Raw genomic sequence first — 24271 nt, 5'->3', positions numbered from 1 at the left:
TCCCCTGCGCCTCGCCCCCCCCATTTCCCCCCTGCGCCTCGCCCCCCCCATTTCCCCCCTGCGCCTCGCCCCCCCCATTTCCCCCCTGCGCCTCGCCCCCCCCATTTCCCCCCTGCGCCTCGCCCCCCCCATTTCCCCCCTGCGCCTCGCCCCCCCCATTTCCCCCCTGCGCCTCGCCCCCCCCATTTCCCCCCTGCGCCTCGCCCCCCCCATTTCCCCCCTGCGCCTCGCCCCCCCATTTCCCCCCTGCGCCTCGCCCCCCCATTTCCCCCCTGCGCCTCGCCCCCCCCATTTCCCCCCTGCGCCTCGCCCCCCCCATTTCCCCCCTGCGCCTCGCCCCCCCCATTTCCCCCCTGCGCCTCGCCCCCCCCATTTCCCCCCTGCGCCTCGCCCCCCCCATTTCCCCCCTGCGCCTCGCCCCCCCCCATTTCCCCCCTCCGCCTCGCCCCCCCCATTTCCCCCCTCCGCCTCGCCCCCCCCATTTCCCCCCTCCGCCTCGCCCCCCCCCATTTCCCCCCTCCGCCTCGCCCCCCCCCATTTCCCCCATCCGCCTCGCCCCCCCCCATTTCCCCCCTCCGCCTCGCCCCCCCCATTTCCCCCCTCCGCCTCCCCCCCCCATTTCCCCCCTCCGCCTCGCCCCCCCCCATTTCCCCCCTCCGCCTCGCCCCCCCCCATTTCCCCCCTCCGCCTCGCCCCCCCCCATTCCCCCCCTCCGCCTCGCCCCCCCCCATTCCCCGCCTCGCCCCCCCCAGTCCATCTCATGCAGGTTTGTCTCTTTTTAAATATAATTTTATTTCCCTTTAATTCTCCTTTTTTAATTAAAACTTTCCCCAATAATTTGAATGAAGAAAGACTTACTTTTATACACGGCCTTTCATGATCTCCTGAGGTGCTGTATAAATGCAAGCTTTTCTTCCTTGTTCTCCACACCCTCTGCCTGTCCACGTCCCTGGAACATTTCCCATTCTAATCAGCCTGAAACAGCTGGTGTTTTATTGTACTGTGACCAGGGATCCAGACCAACAGTGAAAATTATAGGTGCTGCCTGATCCACTGAGTCTTTCCGGCTTTTCATGTTTTTATTTCAAATTTACCGCATCGGCAGTATTTTTGTTTTGTGAGAAGTACGAGGATTGTCGTGCGATCTTTCTGAAAAGAAAGACTCCCATTTCTACAGCACCTTTCACAACCTCAGGACGTCCCAAACACTTTACAGCCAATGAAGTACTTTTGAAGTCTCGTCTCTTGTAATGTAGGAAATGCGGCAGCCAATTTGCATACAGCAAGGTCCCACAAACAGCAATGAGATAATGACCAGATCATCTGTGATTTTGTTTGAGGGATTAAATATTGGCCCAGGACACCAGGGAGAACTCCCCTGCTCTTCGAATAATGGCCGTGGGATCCTAGCTGTTGTTTTGTGAGAGATAAAAGGATGTTTTGCATGATCGTTCTGCTGAAACTTTAATCCTTTTGTTTTGTTCTTCTCTCCCCTTTACCCCCCCGCCCCAGTCCTGAACTTTGTGTGTGTGTGGGAGCTTAAACAATGAGTGCAACTTAAGTCAGGTGAGATCTTGTTCTCCCCTGCAGCCCACACCCTGTGTCCCAGCAGGAATCACTGGATTGTGGTTGGGACTGGGAATCCCCGCTGAGCCAGGTTTAACCAGATGCTGAATAGTATTCTGGTTGATGGCAAAATCTCTGGGGAACGGGAGTGGGGGCAAAGAAGGAACACTAGAGGCTGTCCCACCATTCAGTGAAGGAAGCCGCCAAGTCTTTGGCCAAAGGCCGTCCCGAGGAGGAGAGAGTGTTAGAAGTCTAGTGGTGGTAAAGGGTAGGGGCAGGTACCCGTGCGATAAGTGACGTGTAAACCTCCTTTAGTTAATGGCTGTTGTTGGCACGACTTTTATGTGACTATGTTCAGTGCCTCTGAATGAAGTACTTGTGGCAATCGCAGTCGGTCCCTTTGTACACTGGTTCCTGTTGCACAGAATTTGCCCAATTTACAACATGTTCGTCCAATTCTGGCCTCTTGTCCTTCCACTCCACCATTGGCGGCCGTGCCTTCAGCTGTCTAGGCCCTGAGCTCTGGAATTCCCTCCCTAAACCTCTCCCGCTCTCTCTCCTCCTTTAAGATCCTCCTTAAAACCTACGTCTTCAACCAAGCTTTTAGTCACTCCTAATATCTCCTCCTTTGGCTTGGTGTCAGTTTTATGTCTGATTACGCTCCTGTGAAACTCCTTGGGACAATAAAGGCGCTATGTAAATGCAAGTAGTTGTTGAGTGGCAGGTTCAGCAAAGCGAAGGCGATTCAGTTGTGGGTCAGAGAGAGGTCCCTGCAGACAGGTGGTTCTCAAACTCGTGGCCTGAATAATGACCGACCAAACTGTGTGTGGCATATGGCATGTCGGGCGTCAGCCGTACACCTTCACTGCTGGTGTTGGGAATAAAAGCGTCTGAGGTTACCTCCCTCAATCAACAGTATGTTAACCGGCCATCCATCTCATTGCGGGTTGCGGGATCTTGCTACGCACAGAATGATGGTGGGGGCTTCCTACACGAGACTGTGCATTTCAGGTGTTACGACATAAGGCACTGTGTACATACAGCTGTTTGTAATAGTGCAGTTTAGATGGGATGACAAATGTAGCCTGCAAAGGCAGAAGGTGTCTGTCGGTTGGTTCATTGTTAAATTGATCAAAAATGGGTTTTTATTTATCATAGAATCATACACCATAGAAGGGGTCCATCGTGCCTCTGGATAGCTCTTTCAAAAAGTCGGCAATCAGTCCCAATCCCCTGCTCTTTCCCCGTAGCCCTGCAAATTTTAACTTTTCAAGTATTTATCCAATTCCCTTTTGAAAGTTATTATTGAATCTGCTTCCACCGCCCTTTCAGGCAGTGAATTCCAGATCATCACAACTCGCTGCGTAAAAAACATTCTCCTCATTTCCCCCTCTGGTTCTTTCACCAATTATCTTAAATCTGTGTCCTCTGGTTACCGACCCTCCTGCAACTGGAAACAGTTTGTCCTTATTTACTCCATCAAAACCCCTCATAATTTTGAACCCCTCGATTAAATCTCCCCTTAACCTTCTCTGCTCTAAGGAGAACAATCCCAGTTTCTCCACATGACCGAAGTCCCTCTTGCTTGGCACCATTCTGGTAAATCTCCTCTGCACCCTTTCCAAGGCCTTGACATCCTTCCTAAAGTGCGGTGCCCAGAATTGGTCACAATACTCCATTTGAGGCCTAACCAGTGATTTATAAAGGTTTAACATAACATCCTTGCTTTTGTACTCTATGTCTCTATTTGTAAAGCCCAGGATCCCGTATGCTTTTTTAACAGCCTTCTCAACATGTCCTGCCACCTTCAAAGATTTGTATGTGAACCCCCAGGTCTCTCTGTTCCTGCATTCCCTTTAAAATTGTACCATTCTCTTCATTCTTCCAAAATGAATCATCTCACATTTCTCTGTGTTAAATTTGATCTACCATGTGTCTGTCCATTTCACCAGTCTATGTCCTCACTGACTGAAATAGATGGGGAGTGATGACGGGATGAGGTTATATACCAGCATCTGTTTTTTGGAGGTGATTACCTGGAAGAGGAGTTTGTTAATCTCCTTCCACTTGGGTGTAAGTAAAGCTTAACACACAAGCCCGATCCTCACCCCGTTTGTATTGCAGTTCCACTGTGAACAGTGAATGGGTGGTGTGAGTGCCCTGAATTGAGCCCGTTCGGTCACTGCAGGCTGTAACACTGAAGCAGTCACACGTGTGCAGGATTGCAGCTGCTGAAAAGTTGGGAGAAGTTTCCTGCAGCCCAGTAATAATATAAACACATCACAGGCTGAGAGAGGAGCCACCCTGTCCAAGTATCAGCCCTGGCTCAGTGGGCAGCACTCTCGCCTCTGAGTCAGAAGGTCGTGGGTTTGAGCCCCACTCCATAGACTAAAGCCCGTAATCCAGGCCCACACTCTCAGTCCCAGTACTGAGGGAGTGCTGCACTGTCGGAGGTGACGTCTTTTGGATGAGACGTTAAACCGAGGCCCCGTCTGCCCCCTCAAGTGGATGTGGTGGAGGTGCAGTGGGAGGGAACTCCAAGCCGAGGGGGGGGGGGGTACAGTGGCAGAAGGAATGGCCACAGATGGTAGAGTGGAAGGAACTGGTGATGGGGAGCGGAGAAAGCGCAGAAATACAAAGCCAGTGGTCACTGAAGCTAGGTGGAGCGAGGCAAGGTAAATGGGGAGAGGGGAAGGGCTGATGCATAAGATTCACATGAAAGAAAGTGGATGTAGTAATGGAGGAGGTGGCTCTCGGCCCTGCTGCAGCATACATGGGGTGCAAGGTCGATAATTTCAGCTGGGAGGGCGCAGAGGGTCCGAACAGTTGATATACTTACAAAGAAAACGCTTTTGAAAGTGATGGAAAGTACGTGCCTTGAAACCTGTTCTTCCTGATGGGGGGGGTGCCTGGCGCGCATCTAGCTGTCGTTAAACTGACTTGTGACCGTGCTTTCAACACGCAGCATCGGCGAGCAGTACTACAAGGATGCCATCGAGCAGTGCCACAACTACAATGCCAGGCTGTGCGCGGAACGGAGCGTGCGGCTGCCCTTCCTGGACTCGCAGACAGGTGTGGCCCAGAGCAACTGCTACATCTGGATGGAGAAACGCCACAGGGGACCGGGTAAGGACAGCTGAAGTGGGACTAGATTGACATGAGGAGCTGGGCTGGTGGAGCAGCTCCTCTTCCCGAGTTTATTCAATTCAAAACCCTGGCAGATGGAGTTCAATGGGGGGAAGTGCGAGGTCATCCACTTTGGACCTAAGAAAGACAGGTCAGAGTACTTTCTAAATGGCGAGAAGCTGGGGGCTGTGGAGGAGCAGAGAGATTTAGGGGTCCAAGTACAGAAATCACTAAAAGCAGGAGGACAGAAAAAAATCAATTAAAAAGGCTAATGCTGTGTTGCCCTTTATTTCGAGAGGGGAGGGAAGTCATATTACAGCTGCACAGAGCTCTGGTCAGACCCCATCTGGAGAGACTGGGTTCAGTTCTGGGCCCCGCACCTCAGGAAGGAGAGATTGGCCTTGGAGGGGGTGCAGCGCAGATTCACCAGAATGATACCGGGGCTAAAAGGGTTAAATTACGAGGACAGGTTGCACAGACTCCCTCGAGTATAGAAGATTAAGGGGTGATCTAATCGAGGTGTTTGTGATGATTAAATGATTTGATCGGGTAGATAGAGAGAAACTATTTCCTCTGGTGGGGGGAGTCCAGAACAAGGGGGCAGAACCTTAAAATTAGAGCCAGGCCATTCAGGGGTGATGTCAGGAAGCACTTCTTCACACAAAGGGGAGTGGGAATCTGGAACTCTCTCCCCCAAAAAGCTGTTGAGGCTGGGGGTCAATTGAAAATCTCAAAACTGAGATTGATGGATTTTTGTTGGGTGAGGGGGGGATTAAGGGTCACGGAATCATGGCAGGTAAATGGAGTTAAGAAACAGATCAGCAATATTCTCATTGAGTAGCAGAACAGGCTCGAGGGGCTGAACGGCCTTTTCCTGTTCCTAATTCGCTTGTCATGGTGGGATTTGAACTCGCAGCCTTTAGATTGTTGGTCTGGTACTATAACCACCACATTATTGCACCTGGTACATCAGTCGCTACGTGTGGGTGTTTAGATGAACTCAGCGTTCGATTCCCTGCTGTTCGCAAGGCTGGTGGTGCTCAGCCTCTTCCGCTCATTCACCTGGCTAGTCTGCTGCTTTCCTAGCGGTTTAACAGTAAGCGCGTAGGCACAGCACGCGTGCCCACAGATACTTCCCTCACCAGTGGAGAAGTAGCTGCTGTAGTGGAGGGAGTGCTTGCTTGGATTGGGAGGGGCTCTCGAGCGGGCGGGGGGTTTGGAAGGGACCTGGAGTTTGTGTCCCGGTGGGGTCGCATCTGTTCTGGAAGCCGGACTTGCGTCTCAGGGTGGGGCTTGGGGTGGCAGGAACAGTTCCGGGGGTGAGCTAGCTGCATCAGACTGATGCACGTGAAAGTAATGTTGTGACCTGCTGCTGTTATACTGAGCTGGCTGTCGTGCTAAACTGAAACCTTTTGAGCGTCAACAAAGTGTGACCAAAGCCTGCTGAGCAAACGGCGATGAATCCACTTCCTTGTGGTATCTGAAAGGCACACTGATGGTGCGACTCAGCCTATATCCGGCTTGCTGGCTCCGCTGGTCTTTTGCTGCCTGTCACTTTCGTATGTTTTTCCTTCCTAATTTTTGCCCCTTTTCTCCCCCCCCCCCCCCCCCCCCTCTCCTGAGCCCAGGCAACGAGTGGCAGGTTGGTTGGCCTTGTGGGGGGAGGGGGGGGCTTTGCGGTCTGATCCTGACTTCCCCACTTTACATGGTCATTGACTACTGATTGGGTTACGACCTCTGGCTGATTTCCACCACCCCCACCCCCACCCCCACCCCCCAGGCTCAGGGGCACAGAGGCCATTGCAACATTCTGTTTGCTGCTAACCCCGGCATGTGCCATGGATAATCCTGATCTGTGTGGCTTGGCACTGCACCGGACGGTACCTTCACTCGCTGAGCAAGCACGGAACGGTGTATGGTTATGCCCGCCTCCTACTTTCAAGGGTGGGGGAGGGGGATCCCTGCTGTGACTCTTGGTTCTCATTAAATGATTTAAGGAATGTTATTATCTGGTGAGACCACACCTGGAGTACAGTGTACAGTTTTGGTCTCCTTATCTAAGGAGGGATGTACTTGCCTTAGAGGGGGTGCAACGGAGGTTCACTAGATTGATTCCTGGGATGAGAGGGTTGTCCTATGAGGAGAGATTGAGTAGAATGGGCCAATACTGTCTGGAGTTTAGAAGAATGAGAGGTGATCTCATTGAAACATATAAGATTCTGAGGGGGCTTGACAGGGTAGATGCTGAGAGGTTGTTCCCCCTGACTGGAGAGTCTAGAACTAGAGGGCATAGTCTCAGGATAAGGGGTCGGCCATTTATGACTGAAGTGAGGAGGAATTTCTTCACTCAGAAAGTTGTGAATCTTTGGAGTTCTCTCCCCCAGAGGGCTGTGGATTGAGTATATTCAAGACTGAGATCAATGGATTTTTGGACACTAGGGGAATCAAAGGATACGGGGATGGTGCAGGAAAATGGCGTTGAGGGAGTAGGTCAGCCATGATCTTGTTGAATGGCGGAGCAGGCTCGAGGGGCCGTATGGCCTACTCCTTCTCCTATTTCTTATGTTATTCTCGCTGTCCTGCAGGAATGGCCCCGGGGCAACTGTACACCTACCCTGCCCGACGTTGGAGGAAAAAGAGGCGAGCTCACCCGCCGGACGACCCCCACCTCAGCTTTGCAGCGCTCAAACCAGGTACTCGGGACACTGCAATCGGCTTCTCGTCTCTGAGAGAATTGTTAAACGATGTATCCTGAGGAACCCAGTGAGTGTTGAGAGACCCCACTGAATAGTTAATCGGTCTGGCAGAGAGCCACTTGTGGTGGGTGTGGTACATCAGCATTGCACACGCAGCAATTCCCAGATGAGTGGAGTTGCCACAGTAACAAAAACCAACCTACGCCTGTGTTTAAAAAATCATGAGTTTTGAGGCACTCCTTCCAGTTGCCTATAGGCAGGGGCCCACGGCAAAAAAAAACTGCTGCAGTCATCCTTGTGAAAGTGTGCTATTCTTGTCTTCCAACTCTCTGAAGCCTTCTCCTCCTACACCTGTGCAGGCACCTCCTGCATAGCCTAAGGCTCCATCCTTTGGGGCTGTACACCCCCTTCCCCCACCCCCAATCCTGGTGTACTCTGTAACCTGAGCTGTACCTGCCCTGGGACTGTTTGATGGGACAGTGTAGAGGGAGCTTTACTCTGTATCTAACCCTGTACCTGCCCTGGGAGTGTTTGATGGGACAGTGTAGAGGGAGCTTTACTCTGTATCTATCCCGCACTGTGGGAGTGTTTGATGCTGACACTGGGTGCCTGAAATTGAAAGTGGTCCACTCTCCAGCACTCCCCCTTACTTTACTGAGCATTGAATTAAAAAAAAGTAGTTTTTATAAACAGTTCTCCTCAAAAGCCTTGGAGTGTGGACTTCTCGATGTGAGATGTTTTGCCTTTAATCTCTAGATCTGGATTTGGGGTTGAAGAAGGACAGCCTGGTGCCCCCTGATGGGAGCAGCCTGGAAGCATTGCTACGAGGGGAGGCCCTGGATAAGCAGCGAGGATTATCCGACCACAAGGATGATGACAGCCTTAATGACTACCCAGTGAACAACAGCAGGGCACGGAAGGTGCGCAAGTGTCTTGTCCTCATTTCAAAACACTCTTTTGTGAAGTTGATGTTAACCAATACCCTGCTAATGCTCTGAGGGACGAACTGAAGTTCTCTGTGGCGATAATCTTTACTGAAAAGTCGGCATGAAATGGGAGCGTGGTTGAATTTTTCTGTGACGTTGTGGGGCGTGGCTGTGGGTTTGAAGACGTTGAGGTAAAGATCAGCCATGATCTGAAAGAAATATTTGCATTTCTACAGGACCTTACACGACCTCAGTTCGCCCCAAAGCGCTTTACTATCGGTGAAGTATTTTTGAAGTGTAGTCACTGTTATAATGTAGGAAACGCGGCGGCCAATTTGCGCACAGCAAGATTCCACAAACATAAATTTGATGATTGACCAGATCATCTGTTTTAGTGACATTGGTTGAGGGATAAATATTGGCCCCAGTACACCGGAGAGAACTCTCCTGCTTTTCTTCCAGTAGTGACGGTGGGATCTTTTACATCCACCTAAAGAGGGTATATGGGGCCTCAGTTTAACACCTCATCCAAAAGACGGCACCTCCGACAGTGCAGCGCTCCCCCAGTAGTGGCACCGGGAGTGTCAGTGTGGATTATGGGCCCAAGTCTCTGGAGTGGGGGCTTTAATCCACGACCTTCTGTTTCGAGGTGCCGGCTCCCAGTTCAGGTGGATATTAAAGTGCCCAGGGCTCTATTCGAAGAAGAGCAGGGAGTTATCCCAGTGTCTCAGCCAACGTTCCCCCCTCTCAACCAAAACAGAGTACATACATTTTTGAAAATGCGATTAATATTCACTTGCAAAAGTGAAATTAGACTTGGTGGGATATTAAAGGGCATGGGGAGTGAGCGGGAGAGTGGGATTAGACTGGGTGGGATATTAAAGGGTATGGGGAGTGAGCGGGAGAGTGGGATTAGACTGGGTGGGATATTAAAGGGTATGGGGAGTGAGCGGGAGAGTGGGATTAGACTGGGTGGGATATTAAAGGGTACGGGGAGTGAGCGGGAGAGTGGGATTAGACTGGGTGGGATATTAAAGGGTACGGAGAGTGAGGGGGAGAGTGGGATTAGACTGGGTGGGGTATTAAAGGGTACGGAGAGTGAGGGGGAGAGTGGGATTAGACTGGGTGGGATATTAAAGGGTACGGGGAGTGAGCGGGAGAGTGGGATTAGACTGGGTGGGATATTAAAGAGCATGGGGAGTGAGCGGGAGAGTGGGATTAGACTGGGTGGGGTATTAAAGGGCATGAGGAGTGAGCGGGAGAGTGGGATTAGACTGGGTGGGATATTAAAGGGTACGGGGAGTGAGCGGGAGAGTGGGATTTGACTGGGTGGGATATTAAAGGTTATGGGGAGTGAGCAGGAGAGTGGGATTAGACTGGGTGGGATATTAAAGGGTATGGGGAGTGAGGGGGAGAGTGGGATTAGACTGGGTGGGATATTAAAGGGTACGGGGAGTGAGCGGGAGAGTGGGATTTGACTGGGTGGGATATTAAAGGTTATGGGGAGTGAGGGGGGAGAGTGGGATTAGACTGGGTGGGATATCAAAGGGTATGGGGAGTGAGGGGGAGAGTGGGATTAGACTGGGTGGGATATTAAAAGGTACGGGGAGTGAGGGGGAGAGTGGGATTTGACTGGGTGGGATATTAAAGGGTACGGGGAGTGAGCGGGAGAGTGGGATTAGACTGGGTGGGATATTAAAGGGTACGGGGAGTGAGCGCACGTGCGGGATTGGGTGGCTCATGTCACACTGACATAGACTTGTTTGGCGAATGGCCTGTTTCTGTGCTGGAACATTCTGTGAAGGAGCACTGTATGACATTCTTGTTTTTCTTTGCAGCGAATCCTGGATCCCGATGATTTTCTGGATGATCTCGACGATGAAGACTATGAAGAGGATCTCCCAAAGCGCAGGAGCAAAGGCAGGGCGAAGGTAAATTAATATTCTCAGAACGGTGGTGCCCCGCGGTGATGGGAAATAGCCGCGTCACACTGAAGAACCCGCTATCTTCGTTGATCACGATACCATCCAGTGTCGCCCCACCTTGTATTCCCCTCCTGCAACACTTGCAAGGTGCTAACTGTGGCTCAGTGGGTATCTCCCTCGCCTCTAAGTCAGAAGGTCGTGGGTTCGAGTCCCGCTCTGGAGACTTGAGCATATAATCCAGGCTGACACTCCCGGTGCAGTACTGAGGGAGCGCTGCACTGTCGGAGGGGGCAGCACTGAGGGAGCGCTGCACTGTCGGAGGGGGCAGCACTGAGGGAGCGCTGCACTGTCGGAGGGGGCAGCACTGAGGGAGCGCTGCACTGTCGGAGGGTCAGTACTGAGGGAGTGCTGCACTGTCGGAGGGTCAGTACTGAGGGAGCGCCGCACTGTCGGAGGGTCAGTACTGAGGGAGCGCTGCACTGTCGGAGGGGGCAGCACTGAGGGAGCGCTGCACTGTCGGAGGGTCAGTACTGAGGGAGCGCTGCACTGTCGGAGGGGGCAGCACTGAGGGAGCGCAGCACTGAGGGAGCGCTGCACTGTCGGAGGGGGCAGCACTGAGGGAGCGCTGCACTGTCGGAGGGGGCAGCACTGAGGGAGCGCTGCACTGTCGGAGGGGGCAGCACTGAGGGAGCGCAGCACTGAGGGAGCGCTGCACTGTCGGAGGGGGCAGCACTGAGGGAGCGCAGCACTGTCAGAGGGGGCAGCACTGAGGGAGCGCAGCACTGAGGGAGCGCTGCACTGTCGGAGGGGGCAGCACTGAGGGAGCGCAGCACTGTCAGAGGGGGCAGCACTGAGGGAGCGCTGCACTGTCGGAGGGGGCAGCACTGAGGGAGCGCTGCACTGTCGGAGGGGGCAGCACTGAGGGAGCGCTGCACTGTCGGAGGGGGCAGCACTGAGGGAGTACTGACGTTAAACCGAGGCCCCGTCTGCCCCTCTCAGGTGGATGTAAAAGATTCCACGGCCACTATTGGAAGAAGAGCAGGGGGAGTTCTCCCCGGTGTCCTGGGGCGAATATTTATCCCTCAACCAACATCACTAAAAAACAGATGACCTGCTCATTATCACGTTGCTGTTTATGGGATCTTGCTGTGCGCAAATTGGCTGCCGCGTTTCCTACATTACAACAGTGACTACACTTCAAAAAAAAAAGTACTTCATAGGCTCCGAGGTGCTTTGGGACGTCCTGAGGTGGTGAAAGGCGCTGTAGAAATGGGAGTTCTTTTTACTGTCACTGACTCTGGGCTGTGTGCTTTCCTTTGCACATTGAAGGCAGAGCCTTGAGCTGTCTAAACCCATCCAACACTCCTCCTCCTCCTCCTCACCACCTTTAAGAGCTTCCTTTTCGAGAGTGCTTTTGGTCATCTCTCCCTCCGTAGCTAGACGCTGTTTCTTTGCCCCTTTTACTTATTCTCTCTTCCCCCCCCCCCAACGTGCAAAGTGCCTCTGGATATTTTCTGTTTTAGACGCTATATAAATGCGAGTTGTTGTAATGTTTTGGGCCAGAGGTTAATCCGACTGGAACCTGTGATCAGATTTGTCCTTACAACTGTAAGCGAACTGTGCACCACGTAATCACTGCTGGTGTCGAAGGGAATTGGAGGCTCCCTCTGATTGTGCTTATGGCCCTCGCCCCCCCCCCCCTCCCTATCTCTGTAACCTCCTCCAGCTCTACAACCCTCCGAGATCTCTGCGCTCTTCCAATTCCGGCCTCTTGCGCATCCCCGATTTTAATCGTTCCACCATTGGCGGCCGTGCCTTCAGCTGCCTGGGCCCTGAGCTCTCCGCCTCTCTCTCCTCCTTTAAGATGCTCCTTACAACCTACTCCTTTGACCAAGCTTTGGTCACCTGTCCTATGATTACACTCCTGTGAAGCAACTTGGGATCATTAACTACGTTAAATGCGCTATATAAATGCAAGTTGTTCTTCCTGATGATCTGGCTGGACTCACCCCATGACTCAATGCGTTCAGACTTCAGTACATTTACCGTGGTCACCTGTACACCCTTTATAATTTAAAAATTAGAAGTATGAGCAGTTTATAATCTTAGTAAAGCTCGAAAGCCTTCAATTTGACTTTGACAGAATTGCTCAGGATAACTTGTTTTTGTGTATCCGATCAGGGTAAAGGAGTTGGCAGGAGCGCGAGGAAGAAAGCGATGGATGCAGCAGCAATCGAGGATCGGGAAAAACCCTATGCCTGCGACAGTAAGTACCCGCTCTCCGTCCGCCATAACAGCTCCTTTCGCTGTATTCGCCTTTTATTCATTCTCTGTCTTCTGCCGTTACACTTCCACCCGCCCTCCCCCCCCCCCCCCCTTATTCTCCTACCCTCTCTTCCCCCCTCCCTCTCTTCCCCCTTTATTCCTTCCCTCTCCCTTATTTTCCCCTCCCCTTCGAGAAGAATGGAACGAGGAAGGCCGAGTCAGCACTAGGCTGCTTTTTGCATGTGTCCTGACAGTGGCATTGATGGAGTCCTGGGAGCAGATGAGAATTAGAATCCCTGCTCTAACATTTGGGAGCAGTAGAATGGTCTTGATATTCCCACCACTTGTACCTTGATGAGTGGAGAAATTGGGAACATGAATATTTAACACTTGAGCATCACTTGCCCTACCTGGCTCCCGTCGTTGCATGAAAAATACACGGACGTGAGGGGTGGGCAGCGAGCAGTTTACAGTTTGGTCTTTTGTCGATTGCTCACAACACGAAGGTGGTTCCTACACTCTGAATCCTGCACCCTTCATACTGCCGTGAGTGTGATAGCACACCCTGCAACTAATCGTTATGGTAGCACCGTGGGTTATACTGGTAATTCAGTGACCGCGAGTTCAAATCCCACCGCGGGCAGTTTGAGAATTTGAATTCAATTTTGAAATAAAAAGCTGGGACTGGTAAAAGTGACCACGGAGCTGTCGGATTGTCATTAAAAACCCAACTGGTTCACTAATGTCCCTTTGGGCTGTCCTTACCCGATCTGGGCCTATATGTGACGCCAGCCCCACACCAACGTGGATGACCCTTACCTGAAGTGGCCGAGCAAGCCACTCGGTTGTATCAAGCCAGCTACCAGCGGTTCAAGACACGATGGGCCGAGTGGCTGCCTCCTGCACTGTGAGTTTCTGTGATTCTAAGGCCCACCACCACCTTCTCGGGGCAAGTAAAGGTGGGCAGTTAATGCCGGCCTTGCCAGCGATGCCCACGTCCTGAGAAGATAAAGGAAAAATTCACGAGACCAATTGCGATGTTTACCGTGCTCCAAAAGGCAATAAATAACACACTCAGACAGCAGCATTCAGTCTGAATTTCAGCGATTTATTCACAAGTAAGATAATTACACAGAAGCAGAGAGGCACAACAAGCGACTAGTAAAGCAATAATAGACTTACACAATACGCAAACTGTTTCAAAGCAAGAGAAGACAGTCCCACCTCCTTGCAGTTCCTTTCAGCGGCCTTTAACTGAATCCCTGGCAGATTGACCTTGCCTGGAGCTGCTCTTAGCCCCCTCCGCGTGGTTGAGGCAGTGACCCCGGGGGCCTCAGTTTCCGAGGCTGTCTTGCTCCATTTGGTTTCAGCCCCCGACAGCAATCGAAAACCCCACCTTATCCAGGTGGGACGGTTTTAAATGAAACGTGCCTGGCTCCACTTAGCACAAAGCTCCCGTCACTAGCGATGTAAAGCATTCTTCTGCACATACACTTCATACTTACCAGCAATTGAAACTATTCCTATATCTGAAATGGTTTGGAATCTGCACGTAAAATGCCCATTGATCTGCAAGCCACCAGTAACTTGCTCAGCACCTAGTAACAAGCTTCTGCATCCTGGCTAATCTACAGATTGAAGGACCCGACTGCAACTTATAGACACCTGGGCGACGCGTCCATTTTGAAGTTAAGTAGGGAAGGGACAGCCTCCATGTTACCTCTAGTTTCTCAAACACATTTATCCTATAAATCTAGTCATAAATCATCGAGATCTCCCAAATCATCGCTGGTGCCCTGCACATAAGGGAGCTGGATTTTGGTGGGAGGGCGCGTGGATTGGGGAACAGTCCTGCTCCCTGAAACGGTAACCCAAGCTACGCCATTTACTTCCTCACGTTGAGGTTTGAAGGGGCGACAAGTTGTTTTTCAGCATCCCTGCTCCCACGTAGAATCCCAGGGACCAACTTCAAAGCCTTGGCGCAGATGGTCAAAAGAAGAGAAAACGCAGCCTCTGAATAACTTGCAACTCTCCTCTCCTTTTTATAGCCTGTCTGTTTCTATTAACCTGTACAATATCACTGATTACTCATTTAATAACCCATACAATATCAGTAAGGAGCTTGCAATATTATCAGTAATGTCCCATACTGTATCGACGATGGCCCCTATAGTATCAACGATAACCCGTGCAATATCAGTACAGAGCCCATAGAAAATATTGGTGATAATAGCCCATACAATATTAACAATAATAACCCGTTAAATATCGACAGTGATAACCCGTACAATATTGATAACTCATACAATATCAGTGATAACCCATGCAATATTTGCAATACTAACCCATATTATTGGCAATGATAACTTGTACAATATCTGACAACCCATGCAATATTGGCAATAATAACCATTATTACATATATTGGTGATAGTAGCCCGTGCTGAATTGGCAATAATAATCCATGCTGTATCAGTGATGTGTCATACAGTATTGATGATAATAGCCCTTATAAATATTAGTAGTGAACCGTGCTGTATTGGTGATAATTACCTGTACACCATTGGCAACAATGACCCTTGCAGTATTGGCGATAATAACCCATACTAAAGTTCGGGGTTTTATGTCATTTTCCCATTTTATCCGGACCCTTTTATTGCCCACCAAGAGGCTGAGAAACATCCTTTGTTTCGTTTCTTGATGGTACTCTGTGATCAGACCCGCTCGCGTTTGGGCTGCTTACTTGCCTTCTTGCCCTGAAGCTGCTGAGTCTGACCGTTCTACCCTTCCGCGGACAGCGCCCGCCGTCCCCCAGAACTTCCGGCCCCCCCAGAAATGCCTTGGTAAAGTTTCAAACAGTCCCCTGTTGCCTCCGGTGCTGCGTAATCCACGTCGCAGTGTAAACGGGGCGGAGTTCAGAGCTGTGTGGAATCCACAGCACCCAGGTCCCAGGGTATTGGAGAACTGCTTGTACCTATAATATTAGAGGTCGAGTTCGATCACTGCCTGCTCTCCTTCCCCACTCTGTGTACAAAGCTGGAGTAGAATCTCAGTACTACAGTGAGTTGGTTGGCATGATCTGCATGACCCCAAGCACTGAATTATTCTGACCCTCTGGTTCTTTTTCTCTTTTTAAAAAAAAAAATAAATTGCACGTGTTCTTTGAGATCTTTTCACCCTCTTTATCTTCTCTGTTGCAGATAGATGCAAACAAAAGCATAACTCCAAACCTTCTGAAAGAGGTATTCTGGAGCTTCCCGCTGTCCTCTCCCCTGCCTGTGTCTCTGCTTCTGTCTGTGACTTTCTTTGGTTCTGTTTTTTTTGTACGTGTTGCTTCGAGTTGGGGTGGAGGGTGGCGGCGGGAAGGGTTGGGGGGGGGGGAACACGATCTGGTGTGAAAATCATAGCGCTCGCGCGCTCCAGCGAGCCAAACCAGTGAGTGCCTGAGCTTTGCAGACTGGGGAGATTCCAGGTTCAGTCTCATGATGGTCTCAGCCGAGATGGCAGTACAGGGGGAGCATTACAACTTGTCACAGCGTCCCTGAGCTTTGGGGTGGTCGGGGGGATAAGGCGCGGAATAAGACAGGGTTCCTGTTCACAGTCGCTACCCGGTGGCCCCTCCCTGTTGCCAGAAGCGCATGGTGGACAGCGTAACGGTGATGCTGTTCTGTGGTCAAGTGGCCTACTGATACTCAGTCCGGGCTGGCGCGACGTGTGGAGGTAAGGCCGATAACGCGGGGCGGTGTCGATCGTCCAGGAAGTTCTCGAGATTTGCAACTCACCGCCTGTCTTAACCCCCTGAACTTGCTGGCCGATTTGCACGTTAATAACTGCCTGCGTCGTTAACACGTCGTTACTTTTCCAGCAAGATTTTGGCCCAATGAGTTAAGCCAACCCGTGTCCCATTTCCACTCCACTCTCAAAATATACGACAACAAAATAAATGTTGCGCAACATGCATTTTCAGTGCTGGCTGTATCTTTATGCAGTATAATTGCGTGTGTGTGCGCGTTACAAGCTTTTGTGACATAAGCAAGTGTATAATATGGGTATTGTGCTTGGTGTTCATATTATAATGATGTGGAGATGCCGGTGATGGACTGGGGTGGACAAATGTAAGGAATCGCACAACACCAGGTTATAGACCAACAGCTTTATTTGAAATCACAAGCTTTCGGAGCTTACCTCCTTCGTCACCTGACATCACCTGAGGAAGGAGCAAAGCTCCGAAAGCTTGCGATTTCAAATAAAGCTGTTGGACTATAACCTGGTGTTGTGCAACTCCTTACATTCATATAATAAAGTAGGAGAGTCCAAACCTTTGTGTTTGTGGGCTGGTTAGGTACACTACATGGAGCCTCGAGGGGGGAAAGGTACACCGTTTGATCCCTAACTATCTCCAGTTGCTGATACTAACCAACCCAGTGTTCTAACTTAGGGTTTAATCCACCAGTGAACCCACAGCCATCTGACTCAGAGGTGCCTTAACTACTGCTCACCTTTTCCGCCTCCCTCTTGTGACGAACGAACATTCAGCCCTTTTAGCCGAGATGATTTTGCAGTGTTGCGTCGTGGGGGTGCAGCTGTCTGTGTGCTGAGATGCACCTGTTGCGCTTTGTTGGGTATCAGGGTCTCGCGCGTGCCTTCGATATCTGCGACCCATTATCCAGGTCAGCTCTAGGGTGCCCGGGAATCAACCCTTGTTGCATTATTTCAAGCGGCTGAGTTCTCACCCGCTGCTCTTCAATTTAGGAAGGCGGGAGAGCAAACACTTCCTTAGATTCTGGCTTAGGGTATTAACTGCCAAACGGCTTTATTAAATGGTAACGTGGATAAGTGAGCAATAGCAACGGGACACGGTAGAATTTCAGTGGTTACAGGCTTCATAATCCCTCCTCGGGACAGGCATGTGAACTGCAATGTAAACTCGACTGAAGGCATGGTGTCTGAGCATTAGTCTTTATGTGACACTTTAAGCTGATTGTCCATCGAGCCTCTCTGACCCCTCTATTCCTTTCTATTACCAATAAAGGAAATTGACAGGCGGGAAAAGTCCAGCTGGTCCATCAAGCCTGACCCCCCACACACCATGATGGCCGGGCGCATCCAGGACATTGCTACAGGAGTTCCTCAAGGCAGTGTCCTAGGCCCAACCATCTTCAGCTGCTTCATCAATGATCTTCCCTCCACCATAAGGTCAGAAATGGGGACGTTCGCTGATGATTCCATTCGCAACCCCTCAAATAATGAAGCAGTCCGAGTCCGCATGCAGCAAGACCTGGATAACACCCAGGCTTGGGCTCATAAGTGGCAAGTAACATTTGCGCCAGACAAGTGCCAGGCAATGACCATCTCCAACAAGAGAGAATCTAACCACCTCCCCTCGACATTCAACGGCATTACCATCGCCGAATCCCCCACCATCAACATCCTGGGGGTCACCATTGACCAGAAACTTAACTGGACCAGCCATATAAATACTGTGGCTACGAGAGCAGGTCAGAGGCTGGGTATTCTGCGGCGAGTGACTCACCTCCTGACTCCCCAAAGCCTTTCCACCATCTACAAGGCACAAATCAGGAGTGTGATGGAATACTCTCCACTTGCCTGGATGAGTGCAGCTCCAACAACACTCAAGAAGCTCGACACCATCCAAGATAAAGCAGCCCGCTTGATTGGCACCCCATCCACCACCCTAAACATTCACTCCCTTCACCACCGGCGCACTGTGGCTGCAGTGTGTACCATCCACAGGATGCACTGCAGCAACTTGCCAAGGCTTCTTCGACAGCACCTCCCAAACCCGCGACCTCTACCACCGAGAAGGACAAGGTCATCAGGCACATGGGAACAACACCACCTGCACGTTCCCCTCCAAGTCACACCATCCCGACTTGGAAATATATCGCCGTTCCTTCATCGTCGCTGGGTCAAAATCCTGGAACTCCCTTCCTAACAGCACTGTGGGAGAACCTTCACCACACGGACTGCAGCGGTTCAAGAAGGCGGCTCACCACCACCTTCTCAAGGGGCAATTAGGGATGGGCAATAAATGCCGGCCTCGCCAGCGACGCCCACATCCCATGAACAAATAAAAAAAAATCCTGACTAGACACTCCCCACCCGGCAGCCATGTAAACTCCTGGGAGAGGAAAAAAAACAGAGAAAATCCCAAGGGAGCAACTACTCCGGGAAATTCCTCTCTGACCCCCCCCCCCCCCCCCTCGGGCGATTGAAACTGGTCCAGGAGGTCACACGGACCAAGTGTTATCTGTAAAGCCACTAAGAGCAATTCAGTTGAAACAAGTCAGCCTAAAATGCTACTATTGATCGGGGCAATGGAAATTTCAATATGTGTCTCTTAAAATCAGTAGAGCTGCAGATCAAACGTACACGCAATCAAACAAAACCCTCGAGGTGTTTCAAAAGAAAAATGCTGCGGATGCTGGAAATCTGAAGTAAAAACAGAAAATGCTGGAGCAGCTCAACAAGTGAGGCAGCATCTGTGGAGTGAGAAACAGAGTTAACATTTCAGGCCAAAGACCTTTGTTCAGAACACCTCAAGGTGTTTGGAATTGAATGGAATGGTTTGCCCCCTCCTTCAAGTCCCTGACCAGCCATAACACCTTTCTCTGGGCCAAAGGTGCAAGGATGATACCAGAACTGAGAGGTTATAACTTTAAGGACAGTCTTAACAAAGTTGGGGCTCTTTTCTCTAGAAAAGAGGAGGCTGAGGGGGTGACCTGATAGAGGTCTTTAAAATTATGAAGGGGTTCAACAGGGTAGACGTGGAGAAGATGTTTCCACTTGTGGGGGAGACCAGAACTAGGGGTTATAAATATTAGATCACTAATAAATCCAATAGGGAATTCAGGAGAAACTTCTTTACCCAGAGAGTGGTGAGAATGTGGAACTCACTCCCACATGGAGCGGTTGAGGCGAATAGCAGAGATGGATTTAAGGGGAAGCTGGATAAACACATGAGGGAGAAAGGAATAGAAGGATATGCTGATAGGGTGAGATGAAGTAGGGAGGGAGGGGGCTCGTGTGGAGCATAAACACCGGCATGTTGGGCTGATTGGCTGTAAATTCTATGTAATGCACAGTGATTGAACCTGGCTTTAACTGTACATACATCGTGATGGAAAGAAGCCAATGGCACATATATCACCGACAAAAATTCACCAAAGCTGAACATTCAGCCCTGAAGCTCTGTCCTGGTCCAATTCAGCATTTCCTGGGCTTAGTTTTGCTTGTTTTTTCCCCCCTCTCTTCCCTCCTTCCTCTCTTTCCCCCCCCCCCCCCCACCACCACCACCATTTTATTTTGCTGCCTGCTTTGCTCACTAACTGCCATCGTGCAATTCGTAGGCTGAAAATAGCACCTCCTCTGTCCCGATAAATGAATCAGCTGCTTGGTAATCCCGGGCTTTGTGTACCTGTAGCGCAATGGTATACAAACCCTCCCAACTCCGGCTGTATTTAGTTCACCCAGTGTTTAATCACCTGTTTCAATGGATCGACTAGTTTCTTAAATTCTCCTTTCTTCCTCCTCCTTCCCCCCCCCCCCCCCCCCCCCCCCCCCATGATAGTCTGTGGAAAGCGATACAAGAACCGCCCGGGTCTCAGCTACCACTACGCACACTCCCACCTGGCCGATGAGGAAGGCGACGATGAGAAGGACCTGGAGCCGCAGATTCCGATCTCCCACAGAAGAGAGGAGCGTAAGTGTGCGTGGCTGTAATCTTTCTTTTTATTGGTGGCGGGAGGGAGGGGTGCATGTCTAAAGTGAGTCGGTATAAACCAATCGACAATTAATCGTTCAGCTGCTGGAATGCGTGGCCTGAAAGGGCGGTGGAAGCAGATTCAATAATAACTTTCAAAAGGGAATTGGAGAAATACTTGAGGTGAAAAATTTGCAGGGCTCTGGGGAAAGGGCAGGGGAGTGGGACTAATTGGATAGCTCTTCCAAAGAGACGCCACAGGCCGCCTTCTGTGCTGTAAGATTCTATGATTCCACCTGCCGAATGATGAACACTTTAAAGTTGTTTCGGACGCCAAAGGGTTTACTTTGGTCACCTGTGCGTTGAGGTTTGACTTTCGAATCCTATGCATGAGTAGAGAGCCGTGAGTGGTTTTGAGACTTTTACTTTCTCCCCGTGCGGTGGTGCCTGGCACTGGGGAGCAGTTACACTGGGCACCGAGGGCACTCCCGACAGATCGCTCGAGTGGCGTTTCTTTACGTGTGAGCAGTGGGTGCGGCTGGGCTATTTTAATCACGAGGTATCCCAGACAAACCCGGTTGCCCAAAGTCCCACACGCAAGCCCCTTCCATCAGTGGCCATTGAATAACGATCGAACACGAGCTGTTACCCTTCCCATTGGAGGCAATTGTTATGCCCCCTGACCCCTACCACCAACGCCACAAAAGAGATCAGCAAACTCAGCACAGACCAAGGCTGGGTATAGAAAGAGAGAGAGACTATTTATACAGGGCCTTTCACCACCTCGGGACGTCCCAAAGCGCTTTACACCCAATGAAGTACTTTTTTTTGAAGTGTGGTCACCGTTGTAGGAAACGCGGCAGCCAATTTGTGCACAGCAAGATCCCACAAACAGCAATGTGATAATGACCAGACTAACTTTTTTTAATGATGTTGGTTGAGGGACAGGTATTGGCCCCAAGACACCGGGGAGAACTCCCCCCTGCTCTTCTTCCAATAGTGACCGTGGGATCTTTTACGTCCACCTGAGAGGGGCAGACGGGGCCTCGATTTAACGTCTCATCCGAAAGTCGGCATCTCCGACAGTGCAGCACTCCCTCAGTACTGGCACTGGATTATGGGCTCATGTCTCTGAGTGGGGCTTGAACCCACGACTTTCTGACTCAGAGGCGCGAGTGCGATCCGCTGAGCTAAGGCAGATAGTTTGGTACTAAAGCATGTGAGGCACTGATCCCCAATCTGTAAGGCAGCCCAGAGTCTACTTAAACCGAGCCTGTATGATCTATGAAGTTAACTGTGGAAGAGTAACATCATTGCAGAATTAACCTAGTTATAATTCAGTCTTTTTTTCCAGAACCATTTCTGTTCTTCTCAACAGCTCCACAGCAGTTCCTGTGTGTGAACCTTGTGCCTTTGAGCAATTCAGAAGCTGTACCTTTTCACAGGCTGAGTGACCCATGGACTAACAATTACACCAATTGCACTGGGGCTTAAAGGGTTAAATTATGAGGACAGGTTGCATAGACCTTGGCTTGTGTTCCCTTGAGTTCAGAAGATTGAGGGGTGATCTAATTGAGGTGTTTAAATGTTAAAAGGAATTGATAGGGTCGATACAGAGAAACTATTTCCTCTGGCGGGGGGAGTCCAGAACCTTAAAATTAGAGCCAGGCCGTTCAGGGGTGATGTCAGGAAACACTTCTTCACACAAAGGGGAGTGGGAATCTGGAACTCTTTTCCCCCCCCCCCCCCCCAAAAAGCTGTGGATGCTGGGGGTCAATTGAAGCTTTCAAGACTAAGATCGATAGATTTTTGTTGGGTGAGGGGATTAAGGGTTTTGGAGCCAAGGCGGGTAAATGGAGATGAGGAACGGATCAGCCGCGATCTAATTGAATGTCGGAGCAGGCTCGAGGGGCTGAATGGTCTCCTCCTGTTCCTAATTGCAGTTATCTGCATACCGGAGACCTGCTTTGGTTGACCATTATTGGAAGTTTTACTTGTGTTTGTTCACCTCAAGGGATTAAATAAGTTGAGTGTATGACAGTGGAACTTATACAAGGTAGGTTAGGAGGTGCGGGCTCACTGCCTCATTCCATATCGATTCCTAGAGTATACTTGCTTTCCTGGTGGCTCATTCGCCACATATGCTAACGGTTGTAACATGAGCCACACAGACTAGGCAGTCCTTGGGTTTGGTCACTGTTGACTTAGCTGATTTCAGCCAGGGAGGGGGTTGGGGGGGCCAGTTGACCTCGGTGTCTTTTGTAGAGGAGGGGGGGACAAGTCAGCCAGGGTTCCCGTTCCCGTTCGTTGTTTAGTGACCCTCCCAGCGGGAAAGTGCGCATGCATGAGCGTCAAGGAAAGACAGGACCAGGCTGTAGTGCCCTCCACAGTCGAGCAGCCTGCTGGCACTGGCGTGCATGAAAAGAAATGGGCACTAGGGACAAGGTACCAGAGGGTGGTTGGCACCATCAAACTGTATCCCAGCAAGTGTCAACCCCTGCACCCTCTTTGAACCCTGGAGAGGGTTGCCCAACCTGGGGAACTAACAGGGGACTAGAGGGGAAAATTAGCAGGAGAAACCCCAGAGTGCTTGTCTTTTCTCACTGTCCACTTCTCTTCATTGCAGTGGGTCGACCTCCAGGTGACTTCAGAAAATTAAAAGCAGGTCTGGAGCTAACCTCTCTTACTACCTTATTGTGTGTCGGGGCGAGGGTTGGGGGGTGTGATGGGAGGGGTACCTGTGAAGAGGACCAGGGCGGCTGAGAGTCATGAGCGGGCGAGGAAAGGAGGCCCTGCGGGTGTTGATGGGGCTTAATAGTTTACAAATATCTCGGAGCCGCAGAATTATTTTATCTGCTGGAGTCTGGCCAGTGTAAATATCTCACTCTTATCTCAAGGAGTCCTAAATGGTCCTGTTACTGTAAATATAAACCATGTGAAATCTAAATAATCATGCAGCGGATTTTGGAGGGATTTATTCGCTCTCCTTTCTGCCTCCCTCTCTTTCCTCTGCGCCCTGCACCAATCCTGAGAGAGCGGGCAGCCTGCTCCAAGTGCAGTCCGGAGAGGTTGGATACTGGGACGAGCCCTTTTTTTCCCCGCTCACCATCTGTGGGAATCACCTCTCACCCACTCTGCTGCACAAACTGAAAGGCTGGGTTCACACTCCCGAGACTCCCCCCACCCCCCCCCCACAGGGGCAAGTAACAGTTCACTCGGGGTAGAGCAGGCATCAGACTCAGCCCACCCCCGTGGAGACAGAGGGGTGAAAATGGACAATTGGGTACTTGGCCGTTACAGAACAGTAAAGGCACGGAGACTATGTCAGTGACCTGTTTAGTGATGTTACCAAGTTAACTCATGGAGACTGAGTCCGTGACCAGTTTAGTGATGATGTTACCAAGTTAACTCATGGAGATTGAGACAGTGACCAGTTTAGTGATGATGTTACCATGTTAACTCATGGAGATTGAGTCAGTGACCTGTTTAGTGGTGACGTTAATTAATGGAGATTGAGTCATTGACCTGTTTCGTGGTGATGTTGCTATGTTAACTCATGGAGACTGACTCAGTGACCTGTTTAGTGATGTTACTATGTTAATTCATGGAGAGTTCTGATTCCTTTGTTTCCTACTTTGAATTCGCAGCCAAGAAGGGGCCCGATGGCCTGGCCTTGCCCAACAATTACTGTGATTTCTGCCTGGGTGATTCAAGATTAAACAAGAAGACGGGACAGTCGGAGGAGCTGGTGTCCTGCTCAGACTGTGGTCGCTCAGGTATCTGCTTTACTGTGTGACATCTCACAATGAATTACATTGAATGTACAGCACAGAAACAGGCCATTCAGCACAACTGGCCCATGCTGGTGTTTATTCTCCACATGAGCCTCCTCCCTCCCCTTTTCATTTAAACCTATCAGCATATCCTTCTATTCCTTTCTCTCTCGTGTTTATCCAGCTTCCCCTTAAATGTATCTACACTATTCACCTCAACTACTCACGTGGGAGCGAGTTCCACATTCTCACCACTCTCTGGGTAAAGAAG

At 50.7% G+C, this 24271-nt stretch overlaps 1 protein-coding gene across 4 annotated transcripts in view; it reads left to right on the top strand.

Moving 5' to 3' along the window:
* LOC137306373 (zinc finger protein ubi-d4-like) overlaps positions 1–24271 on the top strand; it is a 36014-nt gene that overhangs the window by 3684 nt on the left and 8059 nt on the right. The window contains exons 2-10 of one of the 4 annotated variants that reach the window (XM_067975526.1): positions 4532–4692; positions 7278–7385; positions 8145–8308; positions 10153–10245; positions 12421–12505; positions 15705–15746; positions 20096–20227; positions 22854–22892; positions 23875–24003. In XM_067975526.1, the coding sequence (XP_067831627.1) occupies positions 4532–4692; positions 7278–7385; positions 8145–8308; positions 10153–10245; positions 12421–12505; positions 15705–15746; positions 20096–20227; positions 22854–22892; positions 23875–24003 (953 nt within the window). Of the gene's footprint in view, positions 1–4531; positions 4693–7277; positions 7386–8144; positions 8309–10152; positions 10246–12420; positions 12506–15704; positions 15747–20095; positions 20234–22853; positions 22893–23874; positions 24004–24271 lie in introns of all 4 variants that reach the window. The other 3 variants (XM_067975525.1, XM_067975527.1, XM_067975528.1) reach the window with 3 other exon arrangements.

Source organism: Heptranchias perlo, chromosome 43 (genome assembly GCF_035084215.1).
Source record: "Heptranchias perlo isolate sHepPer1 chromosome 43, sHepPer1.hap1, whole genome shotgun sequence".
In the NCBI taxonomy this organism is placed as follows: domain Eukaryota; kingdom Metazoa; phylum Chordata; class Chondrichthyes; order Hexanchiformes; family Hexanchidae; genus Heptranchias; species Heptranchias perlo.
The sequence above is the reverse complement of the archived record's forward strand: the minus strand, read 5'-3'. Positions and strand labels throughout refer to the sequence as shown.